This window comes from Mytilus californianus, unplaced genomic scaffold, assembly GCF_021869535.1.
Source record: "Mytilus californianus isolate M0D057914Y unplaced genomic scaffold, xbMytCali1.0.p SCAF_2, whole genome shotgun sequence".
NCBI lineage: Eukaryota > Metazoa > Mollusca > Bivalvia > Mytilida > Mytilidae > Mytilus > Mytilus californianus.
Window position 1 is genome coordinate 134233531 of NW_026262668.1, and position 19205 is coordinate 134252735.

Sequence of the window (19205 nt, forward strand, 5' to 3'; positions counted from 1 at the left end):
AAAAAATTTCAGAGATCTTACAACTAAGTTTTGTTGTCTCACCTTGACTTTGGTGAATTTTTTATATCTGTTGATGTAAATATAAAAAAGAAGATGTGGTATGATTGCCAATGAGACAACTCTCCACACATGCACAAGAGACCAAATGACACAGAAATTAACAGCTATAGGTCACAGTACAGCCTTCAACAATGAGCAAAGCCCATACCGCACAGTCGGCTATAAAAGGCCCAGAAATGACAATGTAAAACAATTCAAACAGGAAAACTAACGGCCTATTTTATGTAAAAAAATGAACAAATATAACAAATATGCAACACATAAACAAACGACAACCACTGAATTACACTTTTATAGGCTCCTGACTTGGGACAGGCACATACATGTACATACAGAATGTGGCGGGCTTAAACATGTTAGCGGGATCCCAACCCTCCCCCTAACCTGGGACAGTGGTGTAACAGTACAATATAAGAAAGAACTATAAAAATCAGTTGATAGAGGCTAAACTCATCAGATGGATAAATACAAATACAAGTGGACGTGGTCGGGTAGTTGTACACATGTACATCCAAACAACAAAAAGACACTAAGTACAAATCTGAGAGTACTCGCAGTTACTGACAGCTAGTTCAAAGCCACTAACAACTGATAAAAAAATCTTGCATCTAAGACTAAATTATCAATCCGTAAGCTCCCTTCAGAATTTTATAAATTTTAGATTTTACATTTCTGAGTTATGGGGTTTTATTCATTAAAAAAGGGGGGATTTTCCAGTTTTTGGACAACAACTCAAAAATGCTTTAAGCAGTTCACATGAAACTTTGGTGAATTATTTATAGCTATTGATGTAATCTCCCTATTGATTTTCATAAATTTCAAATATGACATTGAGAAGAAATTGAACTTTATTTGTTTATAGTCTGGCAACAGATTTATTAAGTATTGCACAACAGCACAGTGTATTGCACAACAGCAAGAAATCTTTAATTGAATATAAATTCAATTCATATAACCGATTTCAAGTTCATTGACTTCATTTATTCAGAAACTATAATATGTCAAATATTTAATTACAATCCAAATTCAGACCTGTATCAAGCTTGAATATTGTGTCCATTTTTGCCCCAGCTGTTCAGGGTAGTACCTCTGCGGGTGTATCCAGCTGCGCTCAGCGAATCAGTTTATTTCTTAATTAAGAACTCCTTTTTATACGACCGCAAAAAAATTTTTGTGGTCGTATATTGGTATGACGTTGGCGTCGTCGTCGTCCAGCGTTGTTCGTCCGAAGACACATTAGTTTTCGCACTCTAACTTTAGTTTAAGTGAATGGATCTCAATGAAATTTTAAAATAAGGTTCAATACCACAAAAGGAAAGTGGGGATTGATTTTGGGGGTTATGGTACCAACAGTTAAGGAATTAGGGGCCAAAAATAAGCATTTTTGTAACTTCCAGACATAACTTGTGTGTAAGTGTATGGATCTCTCTGACATTGTACCACAAGGTTCCATATCACAAAGGGAATGCTGGGATTGATTTTTGGGGGTAATTGCCTCCAAATTTTAGGAATTAGGGGCCAAAAAGGGGCAAAAAACAAGCATTTTTCTAGTTTCATGACAATAACTTGTGTGCAAGTCTATGGATCTCTCTGACATTGTATCACAAGGTTCCATATCACAAAGGGAATGCTGGGATTGAATTTTGGGGTAATTGCCTCCAAATTTTAGGAATTAGGGGCCAAAAAGGGGCAAAAAACAAGCATTTTTCTAGTTTCATGGCAATAACTTGTGTGTAAGTGTATGGATCTTTATGAAATTGTACTTCAAGGTTCCATATCACAAAGGGAAAGCTGGAATTGATTTTTGGGGTAATTGCCCAAAAAGTTTAGGAATAAGGGGCCAAAAATAAGCATTTTTCTAGTTTCCAGACAATAACTTGTGTTCAAGTGTATGGATCTCTCTGAAATTGTAGTGCAAGGTACCATACCACAAAGGGAATGCTGGGCTTGATTTTGGGGGTAATTGCCTCCAAATTTTAGGAATTAGGGGCCAAAAAGGGGCAAAAAACAAGCATTTTTCTAGTTTCATGACAATAACTTGTGTGTAAGTCTATGGATCTCTCTGACATTGTATCACATGGTTCCATATCACAAAGGGAATGCTGGGATTGATTTTGGGGGTAATTGCCTCAAAATTTTAGGAATTAGGGGCCAAAAAGGGGCAAAAAACAAGCATTTTTCTAGTTTCATGGCAATAACTTGTGTGTAAGTGTATGGATCTTTATGAAATTGTACTACAAGGTTCCATATCACAAAGGGAAAGCTGGGTTAGAGTTTGGGAGTAATTGCCCTAAACGTTTAGGAATTTGGGACCAAAAAGGGGCCAAAAAACAAGCATTTTTCTAGTTTCCAGACAATAACATGTGTTCAAGTGTATGGATCTCTCTGAAATTGTACTGCAAGGTACCATACCACAAAGGGAAGGCTGGGATTGAGTTTTGGGGTGATGAATCATAAGGGGGTTCAAAAAATTGGGGGGGGGGGGATTCTTTTTCCTTTTTTTTCTTTAAAATTTTCCATTTTAAATTGGTTATTTCTGATTTATATATAATGATATGGTTTGAATATGTAAATTAAATTTTTTTAAGTATCTTAGACCACTTTCATTCTGTGTCAGAAACCTATGCTGTGTCAAATATTTAATTACAATCCAAATTCAGTGCTGAATCAAGCTTGAATGTTGTGTTCATACTTGCCCCAACTGTTCAGGGTTCGACCTCTGCGGTCGTATCAAGCTGCGCCCCAGCGGAGCATTTTATTTCATTCATAAATTACTTTATGCTTGGAAATATAATTTTGCTTGGAGTTGAAAGAGTTGACATGTTGCAATGTACATTTACTCTACATAGTTCTATGGTACCAAATCAAAAGTTTATATAAAGAAAGAAGTCAAAGGTTTCCCATCATAGTTTAGTTACATACATTTTTTTTGTACCTGAGGTCGTTGAATATAGATCATTATATAAATAAGGAGATGTGTTATGATTGCCAATGAAAAAACTAAGGATTTTCTTATCCAAGGAATAGATTACCTTAGCCGTATTTGGCACAACTTTTTGGAATTTTGGGTCCTCAATGCTCTTCAACTTTGTACTTGTTTGGCTTTGTTACTATTTTGATCTGAACGTCACTGATGAGTCTTATGTAGACGAAACACACGTCTGGCGTATTAAATTATAATCCTGGTACCTTTGATAACTAATTTGACTATAAACATAGATAAAAAAGGTACAAACTGGACATAATGCACTAGTTCATAAACAAGTGAGAACAATCGCCTTCATATAGTGCTCAGAATATGACATTCATAAAACTTATTCAATATCATTAGAGAACTCTAAATCTTAAATACTGAAAGCCACCTCTGATAAGTACACTGTACTATGCAAGATAATGATGTAACTGGACTTAAAATACACACAACCTGTAATTAACTGCCTTTACAGCGCTTTCGTGCTTTGATTGAACACATTGTGGGAGATATACGTGTAGAGACATGACATCATTACTTTACGATGTCCATGATTTTATAATACTTTTGGGAGATATACCTGTGGAGACATGACATAATTACTTTACGATGTCCATGATTTTATAATACTTGTGGGAGATATATGTGTGGGGACATGACATCATTACTTTACGATGTCCATGATTTTATAATACTTGTCGGAGATATACGTTAGGAGACATGACATCATTACTTTACAATGTCCGTGATTTTATAATACTGATTTCAGACAAAGTAATATACTTACTTTAGATCACAAAGTTCTTTCATTGGAATTCAAAACAGTTTATAAAAATGAATATCAAATTATGTGTTCCTCTTCAGTACAGAGCAACTTGACATAAATTCATGACTAGTTCAAAAAATGTAAATATTGCCCAAATACATATACTATAAAGTGATTTAAATAAAATATGCTGTATATGACCGTATGTCTTCTTTCATATGTTACTATTGCTTGACATCACAATTGAATTTGCATACATCAGTTCAAATTTAAGCAATTTCTTGAGATAAAAATGACATCTGCTTAGGCCTGAGAAGTTGGAAATTTATTTTCTTTTACCATGAAATAGCCATTCGTTAAAACAAAGTAACATCAATGATATAAAATAATTTTTTAATGATATTATACTTTATATTTTTTCAGATAGTGAGTGAAGTGAAGTGTATAGCAGTATCTAAGTTTTGTATGAATAATATTGTAGATGGAGGTCGTTTACGTCACGACCATGAAACACTTGGATTAAGATCACCAAGTAAGTTATACTTTTATGGATGTAATCAAAGATAACCTGGTTTGAATAAGTTTGTAGTCTTGTAAAGAAAATCTAAATAATTAAAAACATGGAATTCAGGAACATTTCAGAATAAATTATGATCAAATTTTATAGAAAGATCTTTTGGTGAAAAAAGTTGTTTGTTTTCAAATTATTGTGATTTCCATATGTTTTGTCATATGCTATATTGTGATTTATATCATTTTGTTTCCCTTTTCATTATAGTATATGAGAACATGACTCTGACTGAAGCCAACATTACCAAGGGCAGTAACTTAGTATTAGAATCGGGACCAGCCCCCAGTACTAACCAGGTAACACTGTAAATAAATGAACTGCTAGGTACATTGTTTAATCTTATAATAGATAGACACTTTTCCAAGTTTGAATAGCATCATTTGTTGGTCTAGTGTATTGTTGTCCAACTTTAATTTGATTGTTGAATAAATGTTAAATGAACATTGGCAGATTTTACATGATATTATACATTTTTGTCGAGCCTTCGACTTTTGTCGAAAAAGCGAGACATGGCGATCCTACATTCCGTCAGCGGCGGAAGCATCCACAAATATTCACTCTGTGGTTAAAGTTTTTGAAATTTTAATAACTTTCTTAAACTATCCTGGATTTCTACCAAACTAGGACAGAAGCTTGTTTATGATCATAAGATAGTATCCAGAAGTAAATTTTGTAAAAAAAAAATTCCATTTTTTCCGTAATTTACCTCTAAATGGACTTATTTTTTCTGCCAGGCAACATTACATTCACTCTGTGGTTAAAGTTTTTAAAATTTTAATAACTTTCTTAAACTATCCTGGATTTCTACCAAACTATGACAGAAGCTTGTTTATGATCATAAGATAGTATCCAGAAGAAAATTTTGTAAAAAAAAAATTCCATTTTTTCTGTATTTTACTTATAAATGGACTTAGTTTTTCTGCCAGGAAACATTACATTCACTCTGTGGTTAAAGTTTTTAAAATTTTAATAACTTTCTTAAACTATCCTGGATTTGTACCAAACTTGGACAGAAGCTTGTTTATGATCAAAAGCTAGTATCTAGAAGGAAATTTTGTTCCTGTTTTTCCGTATTTTACTTATAAATGGACTTAGTTTTTCTTCCAGTTAACATTACATACAGTCTGCAGTTAAAGTTTTTAAAACATTTATTAGATTCATAAACTATCCTGGATTTTTACTAAACTTGGACAGAAGCTTCTTACAATCAAAAGATAGTATCAAGAGGAATATTTTTATATTTTTTTTTCCTCTTTTTTGTTGAGCCTGCGATTAACAGCAAAAATAGGCGAGACACTGGGTTCCGTGGAACCCTTACGAATTTTATATATAGGATGAGATCACATTAAGGTATTATAATCTTAGACCAACTTGCTCATTCAGACTTTGAACTGTAATTTACAAGCTGGCAGTCTGAAGGAAAACAAATAATATTGACCTTGAGTCTACAAACCATTGCTCTTTCTCATTCCTGCCAAAGGTCAGTGGTTTTCTTTTAGTACTCCGGCTTCCTCCCAGATAAAAACTTGCTACCAGTATGTAGCCAAGGTCGCTGGAAGTGGCATTAATCACCAAAAAACAAAAGAACAAACAGTCTTTCGTCTAAATGGCCAGTAATTAGCAGAGAAGAAACAGTACCAATACTTTGTATTCCCCTCCATGGACCAAATGACATAGATGCTAGCAACTATAGGTCACCGTAAGACCTTCAACTAAAGCTACTATAAATATCTAATACATTTAAAAAACAAACCTAATCAGGATGTGTTACATTCTACCATCTATTTCATGTGTTGATTTCTTAGATTTTAGAGGTTTTCCATTAGCCTAAAAGTGACTTTTGCATGAATTTTAAACCAAGAGTTCAAGTGGTGGGTTGAAGTCATCACTTCGTAAATTTTACGGAAGTCATCACTTCGTAAATTTTTACGGACGCCATCACAAGTTGGTTGACCTTTATGGAATATCCATTTCACAGATGATAACAGATATGTTCCAATTGTCGTAACTACAATCTCATCACCTTTTCACTGAATGTGACCTACCGAATTAGACTTATCACCGGATTAGCTTACCCTTCCGGAGCACCTGAGATCACCCCCAGCTTTTGGTGGGGTTTGTGTTTGGTTTTCTATGTTGTGTTTTATTTACGGTTGTTTATCTGTTAGTCTTTTTCTTTTTTAGCCATGGCGTTGCCAATATAAAAAAGAAGATGTGGTATGATTACCAATGAGACAACTCTTCACAAGAGACCAAATGACACGAAATTAACAACTATAGGTCACCGTACGGCTTTCAACAATGAGCAAAGCCCATACTGCATAGTCAGCTATAAAAGGCCCCGAAATGACAAATGTAAAACAATTCAAACGAGAAAACTAACAGCCTGATTTATGTACAAAAAAATGAACGAAAAACAAATATGTAACACATCAACAAACGACAACACTGAATTACAGGCTCCTGACTTGGGACAGGCACATACAAACAGAATGTGGCGGGGTTAAACATGTTAGCGGGATCCCAACCCTCCCCCTAACCTGGGACAGTGGTGTTACGGTACAACATAAGAACAAACTATAAAAATCAGTTGAAAAAGGCTTAACTCATCAGATGAATACAAATAGAAATACATCTAACAAAAACACAGAGTGTGCAGTTTGTTTTTCGACTTATGAGTTTGAATGTGCCTTTGGTATCTTTTGCCTCTCTTTTAAAGGGTAAACCTAACCAAACTTCAAAATTATTTTCAGTAGTAGTGTTTCACCATTTTTGAGATTTACTTTTGATGTTGATTTTTAGTATTTATTTTAGTCAAATATGAATTTTTGCATATGTAGTACTCTAAAGCAAATGTAATTGCGCTAAGTGAAGATATGCACTTCACACACTTTTTCTGCTTTGAGTTCAATGTCAGAGGTTTCCATAGTCATAAAATGAACTTTGGTCAGGTCACCCCGATAAGTAAAATTGAATAGCAAGTAACACACCACATATAGGTATATGTATAAAAATGCACATGTATTCCATATGTACAAGTATTGGTGGAGAGTGTGGAGCTTTAAATGCTGGCACTGTTTTAGAAGCAATCACCTGAGCCAGTGTAGGGAGTGATTTATGATGTCTGCCCTTACATGTGATATATAAATAATGTTTTAATAAAATACATGTATTGTTTAATTAATGTAACTGGAAGAAATTGAATATTATGTAGCATATATAAAATATTATTATTGAGAATAAAAAAATGGTGAAATACTAACATTAATATATTTTTAACATTTCTTTAAAACTAATTACAGATGACCTTGACATTTACACCTGGAGACCTCAGAAGTGACCTTTCAGATTTGGAGGTTACTGTTGACAAAATGACAACTGTAGGAGATTGTTTACAGTGTATGATTCTCAAGGCAGGGTTTACAGGTAATGCTAGATAAATGTCCATGATTTACCCTGGGTACACACACACATCAAGGCAGGGTTTACAGGTAATGCTAGATAACTGTCCATGGTTTACCCTGGGTACACACACACATCAAGGCAGGGTTTACAGGTAATGTTAGATAAATGTCCATAGTTTACCCTGAGTACACACACACATGCAAAAAATTAAAGTCAGGTAATTAGTCTAAACAACTTGAATCAGTCTTAAGGAAGGTTAAACACATAGCTACAATTTAACTACACATTGATACACAATATTAGGTCAATGTCAGAAAAATATCCACTTTTTTCGTATAAAGCCTAGAAACGGGAGAAAGGCGAGATTAACATTGACCTAATATTGTTATTATACTGCAGATAAAAATGGCTACAATTATAGTTATGAAAATATTAACACAAAAATAAAACAAATTTTCCATCCCTAAACGAACCCTAATTGTAACCAAAAGTGACGTAACAGAAATCTATATTGCACAAAATATCACTTTGTTGCTATATTTGACAGATAAAGACAATAGGAAGTGGTCTTCCTGCAGAATAAATAATATTAAGATATCATAAACAGAACAACACATAAAATTTGCCATTTCAGAATCTATTGAATTCTGGGTAATATTTTCAAAAGCTTGTGATTTGCTTACAAAGTTCTAAACAATGTGATTTCAACCAATGACGTTATTTTGATTTTGGGGTAAGAACAATGAAATTATTCACAATCCCCCAGATTCTGTACTGGTGAATTGACAAAGGTGTTTGGTTTCCTCTTATACAGGGTTTACAAGTAAAATAGTTCACATAAAATTGATCGCTTAACTATGGCTAGCTTAATCTCCACTTCTCCAGCTGCCAATATTTCATACATATTTGGTACAATGTATAAAGAATTGTGATCCTGATAACAGTGTTTGTGAGTTTGCCAGTTTAATGTTGTGGATCATTAATTTTTCAGAGTAACGGTCCTTGAACATAATATTTCATTAAATTTTATGGTTTTCTGTACTATTTTCTTAATCACCTTGGACATTAATTGTGTATATGGTGAGAAATTAAAAGATTGAGCTCACATTTTATTCTGGTCTCATGATTTCTCTAGACCTCACTTTTTAACTTTGAAATTGAAAGAATTTGAGGTTTTTAAAAATGTTTTCAACATATCTTAAAAAGACCTATATCTGTCCTATTAGAGAGAAACAGCTTGTATTTCACTTTCTCATAGTGTTATGGATGTATGATTTAGAAAATTCATGAAATTTAAGGTTTTCACCCTTAATTCTATAATTGTGTTTGTCATGATTTCTTATTAAATTCAGATAAAGTGTTTCAAATGTTTTATTGCTTTTTATGAATTGACAGCCCTTAGACTTCAATAGGTTGAAGAATGTCCATTTTAAGATAATGAGTGGTCATCTTCATATATTACTACAGCTAGAAGGGAGACAATGTATTTCTATTATAAATATTATTAGGACATTTGTTTAACAGATGATGACTGGCATTTACAGAAAACAAATTGGTGTGGGGAACCAGCAGAAGTCCTTGATGACCTAGACTTGACCTTGGAAATGAGTTTAGTTAACCATGGTGACCATTTACTTCTCGTGAAAGGAAAGCTCCCTCCGAAAGTAATTACTATTAAAATAATATACAAATTATATTATAAACATAAATTTCTTTGCACATGGTATCTGATGATTTGTCTACTGTACCTTTACTTTTTATTTTTCACTTTCTGAACTTTGTTATTCAAATATCCCTGAAAATGAATCATATTGCAATGTAGAATTATTGTTTGAGTATTTTGTTTTTTATACGACCGCAAAAATACTTTTGTGGTCGTATATTGGTATGACGTTGGCGTCGTCCTCGTCCTCATCCGGCGTCGTTGTCGTCTTCCGAAGACACATTAGTTTTCGCACTCTAACTTTAGTTTAAGTGAATGGATCTTAATGAAATTTTACCATAAGGTTAAATACCACAAAAGGAAGGTGGGGATTGATTTTGGGGGTTATGGTACCAACAGTTAAGGAATTAGGGGCCAAAAAGGGGCCAAAAATAAGCATTTTTGTAACTTCCAGACATAACTTGTGTGTAAGTGTATGGATCTCTCTGACATTGTACCACAAGGTTCCATATCACAAAGAGAATGCTGGGATTGATTTTGGGGGTAATTGCCTCCAAATTTTAGGAATTAGGGGCCAAAAAGGGGCAAAAAACAAGCATTTTTCTAGTTTCATGACAATAACTTGTGTGTAAGTGTATGGATCTCTCTGACATTGTATCACAAGGTTCCATATCACAAAGGGAATGCTGGGATTGATTTTGGGGGTAATTGCCTCCAAATTTTAGGAATTAGGGGCCAAAAACGGGCAAAAAACAAGCATTTTTCTAGTTTCATGACAATAACTTGTGTTTAAGTGTATGGATCTTTATGAAATTGTACTACAAGGTTTCATATCACAAAGGGAAAGCTTGAATTGAGTTTGGGGGTAATTGCCCAAAAAGTTTAGGAATAAGGGGCCAAAAAGGGGCCAAAAATAAGCATTTTTCTAGTTTCCAGACAATAACTTGTGTTCAAGTGTATGGATCTCTCTGAAATTGTACTGCAAGGTACCATACCACAAAGGGAAGGCTGGGATTGATTTTGGGGGTAATTCCCTCAAAATTTTAGGAATTAGGGGCCATAAAAGGGCAAAAAAACAAGCATTTTTCTAGTTTCAGGACAATAACTTGTGTGTAAGTGTATGGATCTTTATGAAATTGTACTACAAGGTTCCATATCACAAAGGGAAAGCTGGGTTTGAGTTTGGGGGTAATTGCCCAAAAAGTTTAGGATTAAGGGGCCAAAAATAAGCATTTTTCTAGTTTCCAGACAATAACTTGTGTTCAAGTGTATGGATCTCTCTGAAATTGTACTGCAAGGTACCATACCACAAAGGGAAGGCTGGGATTAATTTTGGGGGTAATTCCCTCAAAATTTTAGGAATTAGGGGCCATAAAAGGGCAAAAAAACAAGCATTTTTCTAGTTTCAGGACAATAACTTGTGTGTAAGTGTATGTATCTTTATGACATTGTACTGCAAGGTTCCATATCACAAAGGGAAAGCTGGGTTTGAGTTTGGGGGTAATTGCCCTAAACGTTTAGGAATTTGGGACCAAAAAACAAGCATTTTTCTAGTTTCCAGACAATAACTTGTGTTCAAGTGTATGGATCTCTCTGAAATTGTACTGCAAGGTACCATACCACAAAGGGAAGGCTGGGATTGAGTTTGGGGGTGGTGAATCATAAGGGGGTTCAAAAAATTTGGGGGGGATTTTTTTTTCTTTAAAATTTTCCATTTTAAATTGGTTATTTCTGATATCTGATTTATATATAAAAGCAAATAATAATGATATGGTTTGAATAGGTAAATTAAAAATTTTTAAGTTCTTTCATTCTGTGTCAGAAACCTATGCTGTGTCAAATATTTAATTACAATCCAAATTCAGTGCTGTATCAAGCTTGAATGTTGTGTCCATACTTGCCCCAACTGTTCAGGGTTCGACCTCTGCGGTCGTATCAAGCTGCACCCCAGCGGAGCATTTTATTTTACTAGTCACTATTGAATTGAGTATTACAGACATCTACCCTTATTTCTGTTTGGAAGTATTTGGTTATTGATTGGTTTTCAAAGTTTCTAGACAGTTAAGTATGCTCAGTAACTGACATGTTTGAAAAACAATTTATTTGATGAAATAAAGGCACACATCAGTTGCAAGACATTTCTAAAGAGTTCAGTGTCCTACATTTTTACAGGGTTTTGTACGAATTCCAATCTGGCTGTATCCATCACCAAGGAAACCATTTTGTGATTCAGCTAACAATACAGGAAATGGAATGTTTAGTTGGTTAACCAATCAGATACAAGGTATTGAATTATATGCATGGTATTAACCAATCAGAAATATATGATAAGGTCAATAAAGTTCCCATAACTTATTCGTCTGTCATCTTTCTTAGTGTTCTCAGCTGTGTTTATATCAAACCAATTTTCTCTCTTTTGGCACTTTGGTATTCCACTTTTTCATTACACACCACATGAAACCCAAACAATATGGGAAAAGGTAACATTTTTTACCTACACAATATATGAAAAAGTATACATTTTTAAAATCTAAATTATAAGAAAAGGGTGGGGTAACAGAACCCCAGCGGCACCCCCTATCAATTAAGTATTGAAGTGCCCCCCCCCCAAGGTGTTTACTGACAGCACAATCCTGTACATCAGTCTTAATTTATTTGAATCATTATAATTCTGCTACTGTTACTTAATGAAGAAAATTTTTGCTATAAGTTAAGTGTGGGGAAAAAATCCTGAATTAATGGACTGGTTTAAACCATGTCATACATTTATGATGACATATCAAAATGATGAATGAAGACCTGAACCACCATCAAAAATGATATCCACCTTTATTGTCCCCCCTCGCAACAAAACATTTCGTTTTTGGCTAGAAGATTAACACAAAGTGATCAATGTGTTTTAAATAGAATCCGTGTTTTACTTACTAATAATGGCCTTGACCTTTGAAATATAACCTTGTCCTCAATATAAGCTGATATTATTTTGTGTATCATAACATAGTCAACATTTTTTAAAGTCTGTTGTTGATAATATAAGAATATTATTCTCCAAAATAGGACCACATAATGGCATACAACAAAAGCAATATAATTGGTAACATTTGCATAACAATATATATATGAAAAGAGATTTCATAGTTGATCTTTGACAACACTAATATATTTACAGGCTTGTTCAGATCAGACAGTAAATCTCAGGATACCAGTACAACATCAGAAGAACCATTATACTTAGGTGATATAGAAGTTGCCTTGGTGATGACTTTAGAAGAGTTTAAATTCCAGATACTGACCTTACCATCATTGTCAGGTTTATCATTACCAACACATGGGTTTCTAAGAGTTACAATGGTAGAATCTGGGTACCTGTCTACAGTATTAAAAGGAACCAGTCAGACATTACAGTAAGTTTTACATAATCCATTTGTAGGATAAACTTATGATTCTAAGTGGTAGAATTCTCTCAGTTCAGTATTTGGTGTAAAAAATAAATCTCTATGCCAAAAATCATGCTTTCGATGTTGCTGTTTACTGAAACTAGCAAATATATTTACATGAATGTAACTTTTTCTGATTGATAAATATATTTTTATCATTTTGATCACATGTTTACTTGTACAAGAACTTGCAATACAATTTTAGGGTAGATGTGCTAAATAGTATGATAATTAAGATTATTAGAAAACCAACAGGCTACTTTTAGCAGTAGGGAACTTCTGAAACATCAAGTGTCACTACAAGACTAAACATTGGTTGAAAATTGGCATGTAGAAAATCAATATATGTATAATAAAGGATATATATGGTTTTTATGAAGTTTAACTTAAGGTAAAAGATTTAGAGAGCTGTGAAAAATTTGGTTGAATATATAGGGATTTTGAATTTAAGGGCATACAATATAGTTACAGTGGAGGTCATTACGTTAACATAATGTTATTTTTCGCGACGTCAAACTGAGACATATGGGGAAAAGATGCATTTTTTCAACTGATTTTAATTATTAGCTTGAAAATGAGTACATGTACCCCTCTTTTTAAAAATTTCATTTGGCTTGATTATGTTTGAAGATTATTTGTTTCAATTTTTATGAATAAATCACAGATGAATTTTTTTGAAATAAAGAATAAGATAATTATGCAGCACAAAAAGCAGGTTTTTCCTAAAATCATTACAATTTAATAAAAAATGAATTATTTCTAAAGAGTTGTTACACAAGCTTAGATCATACTTATTTAAAGAAGATATTCATGATATTTTTCCAAAAATCCGTTTGTCTTTATCTTTTGAAATAAAAAAGTTAAGTTTGTCTGTCCAAAGGATAGAAATGTCCAAGAAACGGAAATTTTGAGTAAATTTCTAAAATTTCCACCCCATTTATCTCTGAAGGTAGCTTATGAAATTATGATGGTATATTTTTTATTACATATATGAAATGACTAGGTGAAAAATAGCTTGTATGGAAATTTTCGTAAAAATATCACTGTGGGATCAAAACTGTATTGTATGCCCTTAAAAGACATTAGTAAATATAAAGTTTAAAAGTGTTTTACATCCAAGATTTATGGAGGAATGTTTATTTATTATAGGAAGCTTAAAGTCAAGTCTTGTAATAAATTGGCAGTACAGATACTTGATGAAGAGGAAAATTTGAAGTAAGATGTAATTACAAAACTGACAGTTCTATTTCACCAATGAATTTATATTGACCTCATTTTAAAGCTTGTTGAAAAAGATATAGTTCCTAGCATTTTAAACTGTATTCATATCAAATATAAATGTTATAGAAGACGAAGTCCTCATAACAAGAAGACAATCATTAAAAAGAAATATCAATAAAAAATCAATATACTAGTGAATTCAAAATCATTTAACATTTTTTTCAACATTTGCACATTACCCTGATTGATGTCAGCTACCATACCTGCAACTTTGTGTATATCTGATTACCAAAAAGTTTCATGAAAATAAAACAGACTTTGTCCTCTTTCATAGGTTATACCTGCCTTATATTAAAAAGAATAACTAATCCAAAAATTCAAATATAAAAAAAAATTTCAACTTGTGACAGAACAACAGTGATATTTCACTCATGCTCGGCTGTTGTCTGCTCTATGGTCGGGTTGTTGTCTCTTTGACACATTCCCCATTTCCATTCTCAATTTTATACTATACACATTTGTGTCAGTTTCCATTGCATATTGAATATTTATAGATGATCAAATTTTAGGAGCAGATTTTTATAGATAATATTTTACTTGAAATATTTGCATTAAAAACAAGTAAAGCAGCTATATTTTTATAATTCCAGTGTAAACCAGATGGTTTTATACATTAAGCAGAGAATTCCTAATACAAGAGAATACCTTCCATCTGTAGAAATAATCTGGGACACATCACAAGGACCAACTATAAATAGCCTACAGAAAACCATAGCAGATAGACTATTTATACCACCAGAACATCTAGGCATGGCTAAGCATTTCTCAAAAAGATTTGATTGGTTGATTATAAGGGAGTGTCCAAATAAGGTTAGTAATAGACTAGGGAGAATTTAGAGCTTGAAATATTGTATAAACACCTATCTTTTGATGAATACTGTATGTTGCTATCTAGATGTCTTTTGGTTATTTTTATCATTGGGTTGCTGTCTATTTGGTGTATAACCCACATCTCCTTTTATTCATAGTTCTTCAGTTTAAATATTGTACTCAGAAGGCTAATCTGGTTAAGAAGAAGATTGATTTGATAAGTATGAAATATGGAGACAAGGGTTGAAAGTCAGTAAAAACACAGAGATCCTAATACAACCTTCAATAGTGGACACAAGACAAGGGTTGAATGTTAGTAAAAACACAGAGATCCTAATACAATCTTCAATAGTGGACACAAGACAAGGGTTGAAGTCAGTATAACACAGAGATCCTAATACAACCTTCAATAGTGGACACTAGACAAGGGTTGAATGTCAGTAAAACACAGAGATCCTAATACAACCTTCAATAGTGGACACTAGACAAGGGTTGAACGTTAGTAAAAACACAGAGATCCTAATACAACCGTCAATAGTGAACACTTAACTAATACAACCTTCAATAGTGGACACACAACTAATACAACCTTCAATAGTGAACACACAACTAATACAACCTTCAATAGTGGACACACAAATAATACAACCTTCAATAATTGACACACAACTAATACAACCTTCAATAATTGACACACAACTAATACAACTTTCAATAATTGACACACAACTAATACAACCTTCAATAGTGGACACACAACTAGAACAACCTTCAATAATTGACACACAACTAATACAACCTTCAATAATTGACACACAACTAATACAACCTTCAATAGTGGACACACAACTAATACAACCTTCAATAGTGGACACACAACTAATACAACCTTCAATAATTGACACACAACTAATACAACCTTCAATAATTGACACACAACTAATACAACCTTCAATAATTGACACACAACTAATACAACCTTCAATAGTGGACACACAACTAATACAACCTTCAATAGTGGACACACAACTAATACAACCTTCAATAATTGACACACAACTAATACAACCTTCAATAATTGACACACAACTAATACAACCTTCAATAGTGGACACACAACTAATACAACCTTCAATAATTGACACACAACTAATACAACCTTCAATAATTGACACACAACTAATACAACCTTCAATAATTTACACACAACTAGTACAACCTTCAATAAACTAATTCATTTGGCTCTTTCTGAATGAAAGTCTCCTTAAACCCTGATGATTAACTCAGATAGAAACTGATGATCTGACATCAACATTCTATTCCTATGAGATAAGCAATCTAACTAACAAAAAAGTGGCAACATACACTCACAGGATTCCTGTGACATATAAATGAGTATGGTGGGGTTCTTGGAATTTTGTTTTTATGCCCCCGCCGTAGCGGAGGGGGCATTAAGTTTTACCCTTGTCCGTCTGTACGTACGTCCCAAAATTGGTTTCCGTTCTCTAACTTTAGTTTGTCTCAACCGAATGTTATGAAACTTATACACAATGCTTATTACCACAAAACACAATTTTAGTTTGAATTTTGGTGGCGTCACTTTTACCATTCTAGAGTTATGCCCCTTTACAAATGGAAAATTTGCTGAATTTTTCGTTTCCGTTCTCTAACTTTAGTTTGCCTCAACCAAATGTTATGAAACTTATACACAATGCTTATTATCACAAAACACAGATCAAGTTTGAATATTGGTGGCGTCACTTTAACTGTTCTAGAGTTATGCCCCTTTAGAAATGGAAAAATTGCTAAATTTTTATTTTCTTCTAAATATCAAGTTTTTTTTAAAATTGGAGTTATCTTTCTTTTTCCATGATTATAGTTGAATCAACTACAATCAATGCTTTATACAATGCAATGTTTAATTTTGACTTCCACTGATAAAACACAGATCAAGTTGAATTTGGGTAGTGTCACTTTAACCATTATTGAGTTATGCCCCTTAATAAATCGAAAGATTGCAAAATTTTTAGTTTCCATTCTGTAACTTAAGTTTGCCCCAACCAAACATTATGAAACCTATACACAATATTCATTACCACAAAACTAAGATCAAGAACAAATTTTTTGTTTCCGTTTTCTAACTTGAGTTTGCCTCAACCAAATGTTATGAAACTTATACACAATGCTTATTACTACATAATACAGATTAAGTACGAAATTTGGTGGCAACACTTTTACCATTCTTGAGTTATGTCCCTTTATAAACATAAAAATTGCTGAATTTTTCGTTTCCGTTCTCTAACTTTAGTTTGTCTCAACCAAATGTTATAAAACTTATATACAACTGTTCTAGAGTTATGCGTGTTTACAAATAGAAAAATTGCTGAATTTTTAGTTTCTGTTCTCTACTTAAGTTAGCCTCAACCAAATGTTATGAGACTTACACACAGTGCTTATTACCACAAAACTCAGATCAAGTTCAAATTTGGGTAGCGTCACTTTTACCGTTCTTCAGTTATGTCCCTTTATAACTATATGATATGCAAGCAGGGGCATCATCTGTGTCCACATGTGGACACTATCCACATTTATTTATAGATAACTCAAAATAGATCATCTGCATCAATGATTTTTACACCATATAAACTATTTCCTAAATGTAAAGAAGTAATATAATTGTATAATTTTGAGGTATTGGGTACTGAACAACACTCTAGAGTGGAAAATAATATGGAACAAACACAAAATTTAATCATAACTTCGAAAGAAATGGGTATGGAATATATGTACATAAGACAAAACTATCCTGAAATAATTTGTTTATCTAATGAACTGCACTATTATTGCCCATCTTTATTTTGAAAGGACTATGCAGTTCCTCAATAATGTAAAATGTCTACACCTGACAGTGATGTCTTGTGTGTGATAGACTTAATGGGCGCCCGCCAAACATGTTTAACCCCGCCACATTCTGTATGTGCCTGTCCCAAGTCAGAAGCCTGTAATTCAGTGGTTGTCGTTTGTTGCTGTATATCATATTTGTTTTTCGTTCATTATTTTGTACATAAATCAGGCTGTTAGTTTTTTCGTTTGAATAGTTTTACATTTGTCATTTCAGGGCCTTTTATAGCTGACTATGAGGTATGGGCTTTGCTCATTGTTGAAGGCCGTACAGTGACCTATAGTTTTGAATTTCTATGTCATTATGTCTCTTGTGGAGAGTTGTCTCATTGGCAATCATACCACATCTTCTTATTTTAAATTAAGGATATTAGCTGCTTACATTTTCTACTTTTCCTTATGTTTTGTAACCTCTTGATTATATTCCTAGGCAATGCGTACAAAAGTTTGCCCAGCAACCACTATTTTACTGAATACTTTTTATACATATACCTCAAAAACACTTATGATAATTTACATTAAAATTCTTGTTATATCTGTTACATTATTATTTATATTTTTTCTCATCATTTTCATATGAAAAATCCAGAAAGATGATTTTCCTGTCAAATACTCCAGTTTTGCAAAAGATCATATCTCCAAAACAACTCCATAGACCTATCCTTTCCCCCCATAATTTTGACATTGTCTATATTTGCTATTGAAAAGGACCAATTAATGAAAATGTTGTTATTTTGAATTCCAGCAGCTAAATCCATAAGTGGTATTATTTATTTTTTGAAGAAACATGTGAAAAATCTCAATTTTGTTGGATAAGTTTTAGTTTTGTATAGAAATATAATAAATAACCGGTCAGTTTTGAAGATTTGTTTTATTTTGTTAACATTTTATAGTATTGATGTGTGAAAAAAATTAAATTTTTAATGAGTAAATTGATGAACATATTATTTTTATTTTTCTAGTCAGGTGGTAAAGGCAAGAAGAAAGTACAGAAAACTAACCTACGACACAGTCCTTATAATCTACAAGATGGTGATATTATAGGCATTAAGGTAAACTAACCTACGACACGGTCCTTATAATCTACAACATGGTGATATTATAGGTATTAAGGTAAACTAACCTACGACACAGTCCTTATAATCTACAACATGGTCATATTATAGGCATTGAGGTAAACTAACCTATGACACGGTCCTTATAATCTACAACATGGTCATATTATAGGCATTGAGGTAAACTAACCTACGACACAGTCCTTATAATCTACAAGATGGTGATATTATAGGCATTAAGGTAAACTAACCTACGACACAGTCCTTATAATCTACAAGATGGTG

The 19205-nt window shown here is 33.0% G+C and overlaps 1 protein-coding gene across 2 annotated transcripts in view; it reads left to right on the forward strand.

The window, feature by feature from the left end:
- The window catches only part of LOC127731092 (ubiquitin carboxyl-terminal hydrolase 40-like), a 49522-nt gene that overhangs the window by 25003 nt on the left and 5314 nt on the right, over positions 1-19205 (forward strand). For both annotated transcript variants that reach the window (XM_052239951.1, XM_052239952.1), the window contains 9 exons: positions 4221-4329; positions 4576-4664; positions 7671-7794; positions 9298-9437; positions 11609-11720; positions 12606-12840; positions 14023-14088; positions 14745-14964; positions 18828-18917. In XM_052239951.1, coding sequence (XP_052095911.1) covers positions 4221-4329; positions 4576-4664; positions 7671-7794; positions 9298-9437; positions 11609-11720; positions 12606-12840; positions 14023-14088; positions 14745-14964; positions 18828-18917 — 1185 coding nt within the window. The remainder of the gene's footprint in view (positions 1-4220; positions 4330-4575; positions 4665-7670; positions 7795-9297; positions 9438-11608; positions 11721-12605; positions 12841-14022; positions 14089-14744; positions 14965-18827; positions 18918-19205) is intronic.